At 41.6% G+C, this 15,674-nt stretch overlaps 1 protein-coding gene across 1 annotated transcript; it reads right to left on the reverse strand.

Moving 5' to 3' along the window:
* Positions 1 to 906: 906 nt before the first annotated feature.
* LOC146139707 (uncharacterized) lies at positions 907 to 13,974 on the reverse strand. Its single transcript, XM_083391982.1, has 4 exons — positions 13,800 to 13,974; positions 8,008 to 8,145; positions 7,456 to 7,589; positions 907 to 2,588 (listed from the first exon to the last, which is right to left on the reverse strand). Coding segments are annotated over exons 1-4 (1,221 nt in total). The 5' UTR covers positions 13,802 to 13,974; the 3' UTR covers positions 907 to 1,641.
* Positions 13,975 to 15,674: the final 1,700 nt, after the last annotated feature.

Here is a 15,674-nt window from a genome sequence, read left to right on the forward strand (position 1 = left end):
TCAAATATAGTAGCGCATAAGCTTAGCTGTGAATCTTTGACGAAACAATTCCACTCACATAACACTTTGTATGCTTGAATTTAACAAAACACAAATAAAATAACATTAATAAATTCGAATAAATTATTATAAGCCTTTGTATTGCTTCTGCAAATTTCTCAAATTTTTGGAACTCTCGCTTATAATCAATCTAACCATATTAACCTATTGTATTTGGCTACCCAACCAAATAAAACAGCGACCCAATTGTGGGTGGCCACCCATGGTTTGAGAAACACTGCTCTAATTCAATGAATAGACAATTTAAAAAGACAAAAAAAAACTGAAATCGAATAAATGTTGCACCGATTTTATTGTTTGTGTGTGCGTTATTGTTTCTCAGCTTTATCATTTGTACACGTGTTTTCATTTTCCTCTTTCTTTCTCACTCACGTAAATTATATCGCTTTTTCCACTTTTGCACCTCACCTAGTTTCACGCTTTATTTCTTATCTTATCACGTTTTCCGTTGGCATCTGCTAATTAGTTACGTTTGACACACACACCTTTGTTTTTTCTCGTTGTTATATTTGGCGTACCCGAAATCCAAAATGGGGCAGTCGTGTTTTGGGGCTAGCTTGAGACGTATCTTTGTTACGTTAGCCCTAAAAAAATTCATGCTATCCCCCAAGCCAAATCTTGGATCTGCACCTGGCCATAACAGAGCAGAGTGCTTTTTGGTTTCAGCAGATGATAACCCTGTTTATTTAACGAAGCGATGCATATAATATATCGACCAAAGGAAATAACAAGTTTGCTGTTTTATTCAATAGTCGAACACAGTTTGGCACATTGCACAGAGTCAACGCAGCCTTTACAAGCATTGCACCAAAATCAATCCAATGGGTAAATCATGTTGTCGGCGAAACTTCAAAAAACTTAACTCGCTGCACTTCAAAAGACAGACTTTTTGAAACGCGACGAAGAACACTAAAAAATATACAGTGCGTGAAACTAGCAAAAATTGATGGATAAGTGTTTGATCCTTGCAATGCCCAACCAACGGCATAATGGTACACTTTTCAATAAGGGCGCACAACGAAACGGGATTTTCCGAACTGTTTTCCAACGTCCGTTAAAGCGTCAAGCAATACGCGCCGTGAGAAAGCGACACGTTTCGGAATTGCAAAAAGACTTTTTAAAGATTTATCGACCGCGACTCTTTCTACAAACATTGCCTCCGGTGGTTTCCGTTGTCGAACACTGCAAGACTACTTGGACAAGGCGAAAACAACTCTGTGTTGATCAATAGAAGCACTTATACAAGACATGTTTACTTTAGAAACCCTACGAAGCTTCGGCGTAAAGGAGAAAATTATACACTGCCATTCAAATATAAACAGAAATAGATACACACAAGAACAAAGGCAAAAAGTTTTCATAATTACGCAGCCGCTTATTCATCGACAAAAAATCGGACCAAAATGCACCCCAATTTTGATATTTACTATATAATTCCACGCATAAACCTTTTATAGTGCAGCAGGTTTCTTGGGCGACACAATAACAGGTAAACGTGAAATCGTCAAGACTTTGAAACCCGGCGTAGCATAAGTTAGGGAAGACGGGTGGCGCGCTGCTGGCATTTGCAAGAGACGACGCTCAGTTGCTCTTAAGACGGATAATCTTCTTCCTGAGACGCTGCAGCGCCGAGTCGGTCGGTTTAGCGGCGGCGCGCTGCTTCTGCAACTGCTGCTCGTCAAGTCCCTTCTCATCGGCCATCATAATAACCTGCTGATTTGCGCGCTTGGAATGGCCGTAGCACTTTGGCACGGCGCTGGCGATCCGGGCCTTGCTCAGAGCGATGTTGACCTCGGTCTGAGTGCTAGGGCGTCGCTGGTTGGGGCAGAGCGTCGCCACTGCGTCGCAGGACGCCCAGGCCTCCTTCTCCGGCGACGAGTTCGGTATGTCGGTCGCCGCCTCGGCCGGAAGAAACTCGTCGGATCCGCTGGAGAAGGTGGACACGGAGGAGCTGGATCCGGACGGCGAGTGGGGCTGCTGGTTGTTGTGGTGGTGGATACGCGAAGCCTTGAAGGAGCTCCAGACCTTGCGCGAGGCGCCGCGGTTGGAGCAGTCTTCGCTCTGGCTGCGATTGAACATGAGCGGGCTGTTGTGCTTGCGGTGCTGCGCCACCGACTCGGCGGTCTTCTCCAGGAAGGTGTGCGTCGACACTTTGCGGTGCATGTTCGGGCTCATCTCGAGCGGCAAGTGCGCGAGAACAAAGAGCCGCTCGAACAGAATCTGGACACTGGCAGGGTCGCGAGCCGATACGTCAACATGGGCGCACAGGTGCCGGCCAAACTGGGGGCCTTCTCTGAGCCAGTCAGCCGCCGCTGCGTCGGGAACCGTACGCTCCTTGGTCAGGTCGGCCTTGTTGCCTGCGATCACAATGGGCGCCCGTACCATGCTGGAGCGCTTCTTCACCTTGCCATTGCGCATCGCGTCGCTGTGTAGCGATTGCTTGGCTTCTTCCACCATGGTGACGAGCTCCTTCGCGTGTTCGAAGCTCGACTCCTCCGTCACCGAGTAGACGATCAGGAAGATGTCGCCTGCGCAGAAATTAGAAATCGTTTTTGTTATTTTTTGACGTATATGGTGCTAAAAAGGAAAACGAACTTTTATTAGTTTTTTTTAAATATCGAGGGTGTAGTCCCAATAATTTGTACAACTGTGGACAGTTAAATTATGGGCCACAGGTAATCTTCAAAACCGCAAGTGTCCCAAGCACCCGTGATCTTCCCGACTTGGCTACACAGCTCCTGGGGATCTTTGGGTTGTATATCAACTTTGCACGCGAGTCGCAATGTTTACAAAGGGTAAAACTCGGAAGGTGGGGCTATGTTTCGTATGTGAGCCCAAACATGTCAGTTGTATATGTATTGCATTAAAAAATATTCCGCAAAGATTGTGACCAACAACAAACCAAAGAACGTGCGAACGATTTTCTACCGACGAGCCATCTGTCAAACAGCTGGAGAAAAACAATTTTACCTATTACCTATAGATGAATGAGAGGCAAGCAGGGTTTGTTGTCAAGAAAGCACACAGAAAATGTGAGCCATTATTGCTATCGACGTTTTTGTCATTATTGCTTTGCTAGTTTACTGTGCAAACACATTTCCCGACGCTTTCTCTTATTTAAAACTTTCAACGTCATGTGAACTGTGCAAAAAAACAGTTCACTAACATATGGTCGAGTTTTCCGTGTGGAATGTCTTTTAACTTTTAGTAAACAAAGGACCTTTCACCGAAAGTCAATAAACAACGATTGCAAAGCTTTCAACGTGTTTTTAACAAATGTTCACCCGGCGGCAGCGGCCGTGAATCGATTTCTTCGCTCAAAGCTGTCGGCTTTTGCCAAGTTATACGTCTAGACGTTGCTGGGTCGCCCCACGGCAGCGCTGGGTCAAGGGGGAGGGGCGGACGACTTTCTCCAAACAGCACCCGATGCGTAAACACACCCGTCGGTCGGTCGGTGCCACCGAAAGGTAAACAACAGTGCGCGCAATGGTGTCAACGAGAGGTAAATATATTGATGCGAAATCGAGTTAGGCACGCGCGGCGCGGGACTTGCCGGCCGAGCCGCTCGCAAAACCAATATTGGCGCGTCACCCTATAGTTTGCGCCCAGCACTTCGTCGTTGGTCCAGGCAGCGTTTCTCACAATCGACTGTATTTCGCCCTAGTCGTCGCGCCGAGTCAGCCACGCAAAAAACAAACCAACTCGGGTTCAGAATAGGACCGCCAAATTCGCTCGCCCTATTAGGCTGGGTGCGGATCCGCCAAAGGCCGTTAACCCTTGTTGCAGAAGTCCCGTCTGTTTGGATAGGACGAGCTCAGATCTGTACAGTTGCGCCGCCGCCAATCTCCTCAAGTCGGATTATACGGCCTCCGTGCGCACCGCTTTGGTTATTTTTCGCTCCCAATAACTTACCAGCCTCTTTTTTCTGTACTGATTTCGCAAAAATAAAGTTCGACTTTAGAGTCCGTACCTGTTTTCCCGAGTGAGTTGCGGGCGTACGTCATATCGGGCGAGAGTGACTCCCTGTGATTTTTCGAAAGGATTTTTGCACGAATGTGCGATGACGTGTTATTAATCTTGTCTAATGGATCTCAATACTCAGTCGTTTGTTCCCGGTGCTAAGTTCTGCGGCCTAACGGGGATCAATTGTCTTGTGACTAACACATATGGACGTAAGGATGGCGTGTGGCGGCAGACCACCGAATAAATGATTCATGCTTAATATGGGGGCTGTTTGGGTACAGCGCTATTTGTTTTTAAAGTTGTTTTTAAAATGGGTTGGGTGGGGCAGGTCTCTACTTGCTAAAAGTCAGACACCTTGTTTACAACAATTCATTTTGTAAACTTAAATCAATAGAAATTTATAATATGTTACTTTCTGTACCTTGTGAGAGAGGATAAATCTTCTTAGCTCAAAATTAGTCTTATCTAAAGATCAAATCGCAAAATCAATCCACGTTAAACAAGTTTTAACAATGACGCCTCATATAAATCAGACGCGTTCTGAGAGGAAACTCGATTCCATGTCCCTTTTTACATAATAAAAATTTGGTTGCCATGGCAAAAGTAATAATTTAAAAATAAACTAAAATTATTTCACTCAAGTTTAGCATTTGCAATTTTCTCCATAGAACGTTTGCTTAAGAGCCCACATGAAAACAAATTGCTTTAAAGGGCACGTTATTACAGACCTATACTATACGGGTAAAAAATACAATTCGTGTTATCTCTAACCTAGAATAATTGTGTACGTGACCATTGGGAAGTTTCCGTGTGGTCAAGTTGGAAAACATTTGGATTCACTGCCTCACTAGACAGGGTAAGTGTAGCACGCACGTCATGTAGACAAAAAACAATTCAACAACAACAGCAGTCTGTTGTCACTTGAATTCTGTTTACCTTGAATTTAGTTTACGCTTCCTTAAGCGGGCCTCGAGGGGCAACGTGGGGGAACAAAGATATTATTTTAGAAGGTTAAAAGGCGGGTGGGTGCCAAATACTATAATTAAGCAAACTTAAGGTATTTTGGCCTTGTCAGGTATAAAGTAAATAATTAGAAATCGAACGTGGAAAGAATATTTTTTTAATAAAATCATATGAAATGAAAGAATATATATAGCATCATAAGAGAATATAACGTATACAAATTTAAAATCGATTTTTTTCTAGCATAAGCATGCTAAAATTTTAGGAAAGTTGTTTTTCTTCTTGAACCTAAAAGGTAAACATGCCTACACAGAGCGACATATTTATTACATTTTAGGCATTTTTAAAGGCTGACGCCTTTTCCTCCTTCATCCATCAAAAGCGAGAGAATTGTTTTTCACATATTGCGGTCGCGGTGTATGTGTTAATCTGCTTGCTTACCTAGAGATGAAATGCCTAATGCACGCGACCCCGACAGGATATGCACGCATTTATTTTCTGAACTAAACAGCAAAATGAACTCGATATGGGTTCGTCGCATCGTTTTGCTACGTCAACAGAAAGATCGCTTTTGCAAGCACATCACTCCCGTTTCAACACTGTGTGAATTGAAAATGTAGAAATATTGCCGATGCTAACAGCATGCATTCGGGCCGAGTTTCATATTTCCGAAAAACCTTGTGCACATGACAGTGTTTGGATCTACCTTGGTCATACACCGCTGGAGCAGAAAACTCGGCGCAATGTTAATGCTCTTGGCAGGTTTCCAAACCTCTATTGCGGTGCATTTATTTTTAAAAGCGTGGCTAGCGGTGGTTAAAGTTTTAGTTAAGCCCCTCAGTTTGGCCTGCTTTCAATAACAGAGCTGTGGCAAAGCCACTAAAACCTTCGCAGATTTAGAGGAAGCTTAAAAAAATTCGCGCGGTCTACGGAAAAGCGGTTGGCTAAATATATCAAGTGTTCGAAATCGAAAAGCGCACAGATGAAAAGTACGGAAAGAAATCCGTAAACTTCACCTATAAACGGATACAGACAATCTATGTAGGGGACTAAAGGTAAGCGATGCACCACCACACAATTCCTCTCAGGTGCAAATAGTTCAGGCGCGAAAACCAAGAAAAACGTCCGTTTCGAAGCGACCGAATAATCGAACAAATGAGCGTCGGGCAATAGTTGAGGTCTGCGAATAATACCTGACGGAATCGATAGCAAATATTTGAGTTTTAGACGAACGCGCGATGCCTGTTCCATTTACTGGGTCGCTGCAGGAACAGGCTGGTAAACGTCCCACGGTGTAGACGCGCGTTTTGGAAAACAGCCTTACCTATGATGGCAGCTAAGAGCGATCAGTATATATAGTTATTGCTGAATTGGCGGCCAAATGCAACTTTCGATTCAAAGGCTTTGCGACGTCTGGAACTTGTTGGCGATAATTTCGGCAAGGATTGTATTTTTTACAAAACCCAAGGATTGTCATTTTTACAAAACCTTAATTTGTTTTCTTTGTTTAGCTTACGACTTTTTTTAATTTTACATTAAGATGAATTGAAAAAGATCACACATTAAGTTTAAATCTGACAGCGGAAATGAAATGCTTCACGTCGCTGCTCTTTTGTTTCATTTCGTTATAGATTTGTCGCAGTATGAAAACTGCGCAACGCCCGGTTAGGAAACCCAACCCCCACACCCGGCAAACAGGGTCGATAGCCCTTCCCCCTTAATTGCCTTGAACCTCCCCTGGCCTGAGGGCAGCTGACGAAGGTGTGCACAGGATCGAAAAAGTGGCGGGGGGTGTTTACAGGCGCTGCACCAATCGATATTTTACAGGCGTACCAACACCGAAGACCACGACGCAAGCACCTTTAGAGCGACTGATAAAACTAAGGGCCACGTGAAAGGCGAAATGCGCAGGTCGGCGAAAAGTCGTCAGTCGCTATCAAGCGGTTTCGACCGGTGAGCACTCTTCGCTGCCGGAAACTCGAAATTGCAAACAAAACTGGGCGCTATTGTGTTTCGCATCGGCCGTCTACGGCATTGATGAATGGCGACGCGCCGCTTGCGTTTTCGTGTTGGTCGCCAGCTCATTTGCTGCTTTGCAGCGCAATCATTACTGTATAAACATCATTAAGAACAGCCAGGTTTCACCTGAAAAGGGTAAAGTGACTTTCAATCATTTTAGGCTGTTAAAATTATACCAGAATGCCGCACAGCTTCGTTTACAAACGAAAAGCAATTTCATCGATTCACATCGAACCCCATTAAATTCACTCTTAAGCCTTCTAAACAACTTTTCTTGCAAACGCTTATTACTGATGTTTTTTTTCGAAAACGCGAAAACTTTGTGCGCACCTGTGAAGCACATGTGAACCTATACTTTGCGCGCTCTGCCATATCGGATAGATCCACAGTGATCAAATTATTCATTTAGATAAACCGCAATGAAGAATTGAAGCCATGAAGTTATTTCACCTGTCATAAGGGTGATCTTGTGGTTCAGGGGGTTAATCGTTCCGGCCGTGTCGAGTATGTCCAACTGGTAGGTGTGTCCTCTTATCGTGTACATCTTGCGGTGAAAGTCTTCCACCGTGGGTAAGTACATGTCACTGAAAAATGAGAAACGGCAGTGCTTGTACCCTGGGCGTTTTTGAATTCAGTTTAAAGATCGAGAATTGATATTAAAACATAGTTTCGTTTACGGAATACTTTATATGTAATTGTTGTTTGACGTTAAGTTCAGTAAAAAGTGGATTTAAAAAAATAGAACTGCTGGAAAACCATTATTAGGTATATGGGGGAAAGCATGAATTCCTTTAAAGATCGGGTAACGAATGCTAAAGCGCAATTACTCGGAATTATTTTGGAATTATAGTTAGCCACCCATAAGAAGCTAAATTTATCCTAAAAACTTTGCTTCCTTTCCTAACTTTGAACAGTCATAAGCGAGCATTTTGTATCGCACCGACTTGCCTTTTCTAATATGCGCGCATCATTATGATCACAATGTAGCAGCCTTTTTCTCACCTGAACGGTTTTCCGATAAACCTGGAGACGAGTTGAGTCTTGCCGACCCTAGACGCCCCTAGGACCACCATCCTCAGCTTGCGCTGTCCATCCACGGACAAGGGAAGCAGGTGAATCGCGTCTCTGCGATTGACAGCCCTAAAAGGACAAAGGAAAAGCTGAAATCAGGTGACAAAACTGTCGAACCGAATAACAGCAATCGATTTCTGGACAACAAGGGCAGGGTTTAAGGCGTTATTTTGAATGACTCTTATGTTGCATTAAATGTCAGGTGACGTGATTGCTGCACAATTGTGAAGAAATGCAGATACGTCCGCTTTTGTGAAAATAAGGTGCCACTGATTGTGGTCGATATTGGAAGCGTAAATGTTTTGAACAATATAAACAGGGAACACAGGGTGAAATTTTCTACCTTCAAAAATAAAGTTCTTATAAAATACATAGCAATTAAAGTTAAACGCAAATTTAGCTTAAAGTCCTTAATACAATAACTTTGCAAATTTCAATCTTATTGGTCTTGTCAATTTAAACGCAGAAATGGCGTCATTTGGTATTAAATCTGGCGGCCGTATTTAAAAAAACGGTATGAAATAGCGAACTTAGAGCCAACGATACAACATTTCGGATTGGAAATACTAGTGTCTATCAGCAATATTCTTGTTTTTTTAAGAGTTATGACGAGGGATGAAATTCAAGGTAGACTGCACACCGCTAAATTGTACATATCGCAGTATAAGCGCAGTGCAGCAGAATTCAACCTTGCACTTTACTCCAAAACCCCTTTCTGCAGGCAGCGTTGCGTCATAAAGAGCAACTTTCCTGCTTTAAAAATCACGTCCTTTATCAAGGCGATGAGTGTGGCTTTACATGGTCGAATTTATTGTAAAATTCTAACTACAAACGTTGCACGTATGTTGCAAATGAAATAAATAGATGCGGCTTTTGGGCCACAGTAACAAAAATTTAGCGAATTAAAAAAATGGTCAACCACGTTTGAACGCTGCTCGTTTAGCACCAAAAGTGAGGAGCTGGGAGAAAGAAGCACACTTCAAAGCGCTTAACTCGTTTTCAGCGCGCCAGATCACGTATTTTCACACGCTCGTGTATTTAGTACTGATCAAGTCAAGCGGCTCATAAACGGCCAACCCTTACGCCTATACCCCAGCAGTTAAAGCAGTGCTTCTCAACCGGAGTGCCGCGGCACCCTGAGGTTCCATTTCTAATGCTCAAGGTCGCCGAGAGATATTTGAGAATCTTTCAGAATTTTTTGCATAATTCTTACAACTTTTTTTGTAAAGATGAGAGTGGAATAAATCCAATTATAACTTCCTACGTTGTGTAGAGTTGATGTGTGTTGTTTCAGTTCCGTTTATTGTGACATTCTAGTAAATTACCTTCGGAAAAATAAAAATCTTGTTAGGGGTGCCGCGATCTATTAATTATTTCTGAGGGGTGCCGCTAGCCATAAAGGGTTGAAAAACACTGACTTAAAGCGTTCTGCTATTTAGCACAAATTCGAGCGACCCAATTCGTCGAAAAAAAAGTATTTCATAGAATTCGTTTAAAGTGGAAGCATCGGGTGTAATATGCTTCATTGAAAGGAATAGGACGCACATCAGGCCGAGCGCTTGTTAATTTCCTGAAAAAACATTGTATTTGCTTGACAGCCATCTGTCGGCGAGGCGAATACCATGGCTTCTCGGAACTGTGACGATTCGTCCGTAAATGATGGTGGAGTGTGTACGCGGCGCGTGAAACAAGTGCCTCTTGACATTAGCCTATTCTCTCATGGATAAGCAATGTGGCGACCAACAAAAAAATGAACATTGGTCCATGCACCGATGCCATCCAATAATGGTGGACGATGTTATTTTTGAATGATGCTTTGAATGAAGGGGACTTTAAACGAAAAAGTATTGACGGACCTATATTCCCATTAATGTACAGTTCGGGTTGTCATTTATAAATTGTAACTATTGTTGTTTTGCGAAACAAAAACACAAAACCCTAATAGACATCGATTCACAGAATTTCCCGATACCCCACTCTTGGTAAACAAGCCAAAATTATTAAACGAGCAGGTGAAAAACATTAACCACTTGGCCCACTGTATTCGCTATATCGCTCAGTCTGACTGTGCATTCCATAATTTGTGGTCGTCAAAGATTTATGCCAAACATTTTTTGCCTGAAATTCTACGCCAAAATAGGACGATATATGCACCGAAAACGACGGATATATTGGTAAATTTACTAGGCCTGCGATATCCCACGCTAAATGACGTCACTGACGTGATTTTAAGCAAGCATGCCACGCCAAAGATCTCTGACGGGAAGGCAGTGGAATGCAATCAGGGCGCTCAGCATTCCACTTCTGGTGATTTGTACAGGTCAACGCTGCGATAGTTAGATGGACGTTATAGTTCTGCTTATCGGTTACAGCTTAGGTTCGCAACTTGAACGACAAAACGAACATTGACACTTTTGCTGCAAAACTAAAATTACTTAATACTATTATATACAGCCGGACTTCGCGGCGTGACTTGCGAACTAAGGATGCGCTATTTCCTCTACAATTTTGAAATTTTGACAATTTTTATGTGGAATATGTCGCTGAGAATTAATGAGAAATAACATCAAGTGCAATCCTGGTATTTTAGTAAGAGTGCCATTTCGTCTTGCAAGCACGACAGAACTCCGTGTTCAACACAAAACCTCGTGCAGGGGTTGTCAGGGATTTGTACAAATCAGACATTACGTGGCGGTAATATCTGATTTCTACAAAATTCCCGCAGCCATTACCATGTTATTGCAACTGGAAAATCGAAATAGGCGCGCCGGCGGCTTGCAAAACGGGCAACAACAACACAAAGCGCGCGACGCTCTCCTTGCGACGTCGACACAATTGAAACGCGCGCGTCTACCGCCAACCGCAGTCCCACAGTCGTGCGTCACAGACCATGCTGCAAGTGTATCTCGAGGTGATTTTGGCAGCGGGTGCCAGAAAATTTTCCAGGGGGGGAATATGAATATATACACATAGTTCAACTTCAGTATCTATTATATTAATATGTATATACGATTTGATACCAGTAGAAATTTATGTACAAATCAATATTATCCCATTAGTAGCTTCGTAAAACTGATAAACAATAAACAATAAAAATAATCGCATTTTGAAATTCCAAAGGTGGGCAAATTTATGTACAAATCAATATTATCCCATTAGTAGCTTCGTAAAACTGATAAACAATAAACAATAAAAATAATCGCATTTTGAAATTCCAAAGGTGGGCAAATTTATGTACAAATCAATATTATCCCATTAGTAACTTCGTGAAACTGATAAACAATAAACAATAATAATAATTTATAAACAATATAAATAATTGCATTTTGAAATTCCAGAGGTGGGCAAATTTATGTACAAATCAATGTTATCCCATTAGTAACTTAGAAACACTGATAAACAACAAACAATAATAATTGATTTATAAACAATAATAATAATCGCATTTTGAAATTCCAGAGGTGGGCAAATACCCCCCCCACTCGTGGGGGCGCCCATGGCGGGTGCGTAATGTTGACACACCATCACACATGCATAAACGTGCGTCGCCTCCCAGTTTTCACGATGCAACGGCCTGCGAGAGTAGAAGGGCGAGAGGGTATTGCAAGGGAACAACAATGCAGTAAGTCGCGGTCGGGAACGACCACAAAGCCGCGTGCGCCTTTGAGCTGCTGCGAACCCGATAGGGCCTCGACGACCGCGCTCTTTGAGACTCCCCGGCCGGGAAGTGCGTCTTCTGTTTCGCGTTTATTTTTAACCGATGCGCTTAGATTCTCCTTTGCCGTTTTGTTTTCGAAATTATTTCTGTGAAACGTCTTTTGAGGTTTTGTCGCTGAAGATGGGCTTATGTTTTTCACGTGAGAAGCGATATTGTGATTTTTCGATCATTTATACTATTTGCGATTAGGGTTAAATTGTGTTTTGTTGTTAGTAGAACGAAATCTACATGAACATCACTATTAAACATCCACAAATAACTAAATTGATGTGTTCTAAATTATGTTAAACAATTATCAGCTGTAGACTAGAACTCTAATATAGTGAGCTTGAGTTTATATCTAAAACCAAGGAATATCGTTGCCGAATGGTACTGAACTAAAGCATGTTCTTATTTTTGAATGGCATTACGGGCAAGCAATAATTGCTAACAGCATTTTAAATACTTCATTCGGTAGTGCTTTAGTATTGGCCCCATGCGTTCTCCAACGAAATAATAATTGAATACAAGGCTAAAGTTCGTTGGAAATCACTTGGCGGAGTTAGCTTCCCACTCAGACCCAGATCCTGTTTGCTTTTCGACGAAGCAACGGTAAAGTCGTCGCCTTTTGTGTTTGGCCGCGACACAAGAGTTGCTGTGCACTTTACTAAACCTGTAGCCTCTTGGGTGTATAGGTGGAGTCTGTTTGCCAACACAACACGATGATGAGTTTACATCTCATTTTGACTCGATAGTAGAAAAACAACTAGAGATATCTTAAAGCAAATAGCCGGCCATAAAAATCGTAAAATATTTTTTTATGTCGTAAAATAATATTATTATTTTTTGTGTTGAAACGGCGATGGTTTATGTGAAATTTATTTTCCGTCATTTTTACCAACCATATAACTCTCGCCTTAAGAAGAGATTAATTTACACAATTATTTCATTGCTTGCATATCTTTGTCGCCATGAAGTAATTCTAATTAAACAAACTAAAACATTTTGAGGGATTCAACACAATATTGTCACGCGCGCATTTGCATTTGCCAACGGTTTTTACTGCAGAAGGCCCACATGATTGACTGCGAAGCCCAATGTAATGTTTGTTTGCCTAAATGCGATATATTTAAAAAAATATAAATAGTCTAAGAGGTATTTTAGGAAGAAGATATGCACTAAGGGGCAGAGTACAATACGAATTAGATTAACGTTGTCTGTTTATAGCAACATAGCTATATTTGTAAAACCAATACAAACATAAAGATTATGTTCAAGACAACACATGTCGCTTGTCCTGCAAGGGAACCCATGCAAAGCCACCAGGAGCACGGCGCCACAAATAAGCGTGTTTGGTTACATCCGAGGTGTTTTGTCAAACTCGCCGAAAAGAGAATGGCGATCAAAACATCGCGCAATTCAATTTAAAACGTAAAATGGCGTGGTCTCCTCTCAGAGTCGGGCCTACAGTTTATCTAAAAGACAACTTGTTTTTATCCAGCCCTGTTGTTGTTTGCTGCAGCGGTAACTGTTCCGTGGTAATGTGAACTTGCAAAGGCACTTTTCGCCAAACCTATACTCGCTCGTCAGACGTTCTTGCTTAGATACTGTAGAAGCCAGTCTTCAACGGCAGTGTTCTGTTTTTTGGGGGAGTGACATACTTTGGTCACTGTGGAGTGAAATCTAAGTAAGGCCGCCCTACGTGGTCGTATAGTAGCAGGAATTTCTGAAATTGTTTATGAATAACATGGAAGGGTCGACAAGCCGCATTTACGGATCCTTGAGTAACTTTAAAAAAAAACTGTTCGGACGCGTCAAAAATACGATCCTGTGGCCCTAGCGATACGCATCAATAATGGACTTTCTTATCGCCGACGTTCTTTGCGAAGTTCGACGAATCGCGTCATTCATCGTCACCCAACTTTATATCCCGTCCAATTTATCAAAAAATCGGTTTTAGTTGTACATGGGGGACAATGCGTCTGATGTCATAACGCCAACAAGTAATAACAAGGCTTTCACTTACATGTGCTAGTTCGCCGAATAAACTTGATATCGTGCTTCGAAAGAATCCTCTTGACTTGCGGATGATTGATAAGATTGTTAATGGCTTTTTAGTCGAAATGTACACCTTGCTACGTAAGTAAATGTCTGCAAAATACAACAACAAATCATCTGTACAAAATGTGGACACTGTATTGAAACAAACACATTATAACAACTCTGCTAAAGTGCTTAGCTTCTACAAAATTCTCAGGCAAGGCGTACTGAAGTACAATAGCAATACAGATAAATGCGTTACACTGATACACTGAAACGATTATCCTATTAACCGTATGTTATTTTGCCGAAAGTGTGCATTGTCTATTTTAAAAAAGAAAAGTTCGAGTCTAAAAGGCGTGAAAAAAGTTTGGTTGACACGCTTCAGCCTTTTATTCGAAATTTTTAAGGCTTCAAAGGCAACGATTAAACGTCAACTTGAAAGTTTAATTACAAGTCGAGCTTCTGTTGTCTCGCGATAAATTATTTATTGATTGCCCTTGTCAATCGGTACTAAGTTTGTTTGCAATCAAGTTAGACAAATCCTTTGGGGGCTCACCAAACCGACATACAGAGTGACAACAAAAAATTAAACTTTTGTTGGGGGAATTTAAAGTTGAGACGCTCTAGTTTCCCAAACGCGATTGTGAGGATATTGAAAGAATATCGGCCCCTAAACTACTATACAATTTCCTTTAAACTTAGAAACACTTTTATTTGTAGAAAGAAAAGTAGCATTTGTTTGCAATCAGTATATAACCAATAATAAGGATTTAACCGTTTTTTATTAATTTTTTTTAAATAAGCGTATAGTCAGCTTCGAACCTAATAGAATCCATTTAGGCGAGTATAGGTTCCCAATTGTCATTTATGCGATGCATATGAAAAAATGAACCATATCAGAGAGTAATCAGGTCAAATATAGGACTGTGATTTTCAACCTTTCTTGGGTCACCGAACACTTATGCATTATAAAAAAAATTTGTGAAAGAACAAACGAAAGTTCATTATAATGTAAACAAAAACATTTTGTATCTACTTTATTTTGAAAGTGGGATATCTGAGCCTTAAGCATAAAATTGATATATGGACAGTTATCTTCTTAGGTAGCAAACGACCCAAGCAATTACATATACCTATAACTATACAACGAGTATTAATAATTAAAGCACAACAATAAATGGGACAAATCACGCCCCATTTATTGTTGTGCAAAAGCAATTCGACCGGTTTTCCAAGGAACAATTTTGTCCAATTAATAAACTTCTTGCGCAACACCTGACGATCTTTCACAGAACACCGTTTCAAAGTTACTAAACTTGAGTATATTTTGTAGCAAGTAACAAACTTGAGTTGGTATTCCACAACACCGTGTAGCCTATTTTAGGCGGCAATAACACATTTAGGTTTCAAGGCGACACATTGCAAGAATACCGTTTTTTTTTCTATACAGACTTACTCGTTGCACATGAGATCTTACTGCAATAATAATGGCTGATAACCCGGGTTACAGCAATATTTGGTTCGTTTGAAAAAACGAACTCTCCGCAAATTTTTAACAAGAGCACGAGTTTTTCCGGTGGATAGAATTTCACAGCTAAAAAACAAGAAGCCTGGCCCCAAACTCTAAAATATCTGCTCGCCGCGTCGCTTTTCGCCAATTGCTAAACCCACATCGGCGAGAGGTTATATATACTCGGCAGTCGGGGCCGCTTCTCTTTCTTTTATAACACCCAAAACGCATTGTTAAGAGAGCGAGAAAGGCTCTCATCGATGCCTGGTTGCCTCGGTTTGCTTTTTTCTGTCAAACGGCGCTGTGTTTAAGCGTTTTTGGTTCAACAGTTTGTGCCGCGTGCCAAAA

The sequence above is a fragment of the Ascidiella aspersa genome, chromosome 6 (genome assembly GCF_963924565.1).
Source record: "Ascidiella aspersa chromosome 6, kaAscAspe10.2, whole genome shotgun sequence".
Classification (NCBI taxonomy): Eukaryota; Metazoa; Chordata; class Ascidiacea; order Phlebobranchia; family Ascidiidae; genus Ascidiella; species Ascidiella aspersa.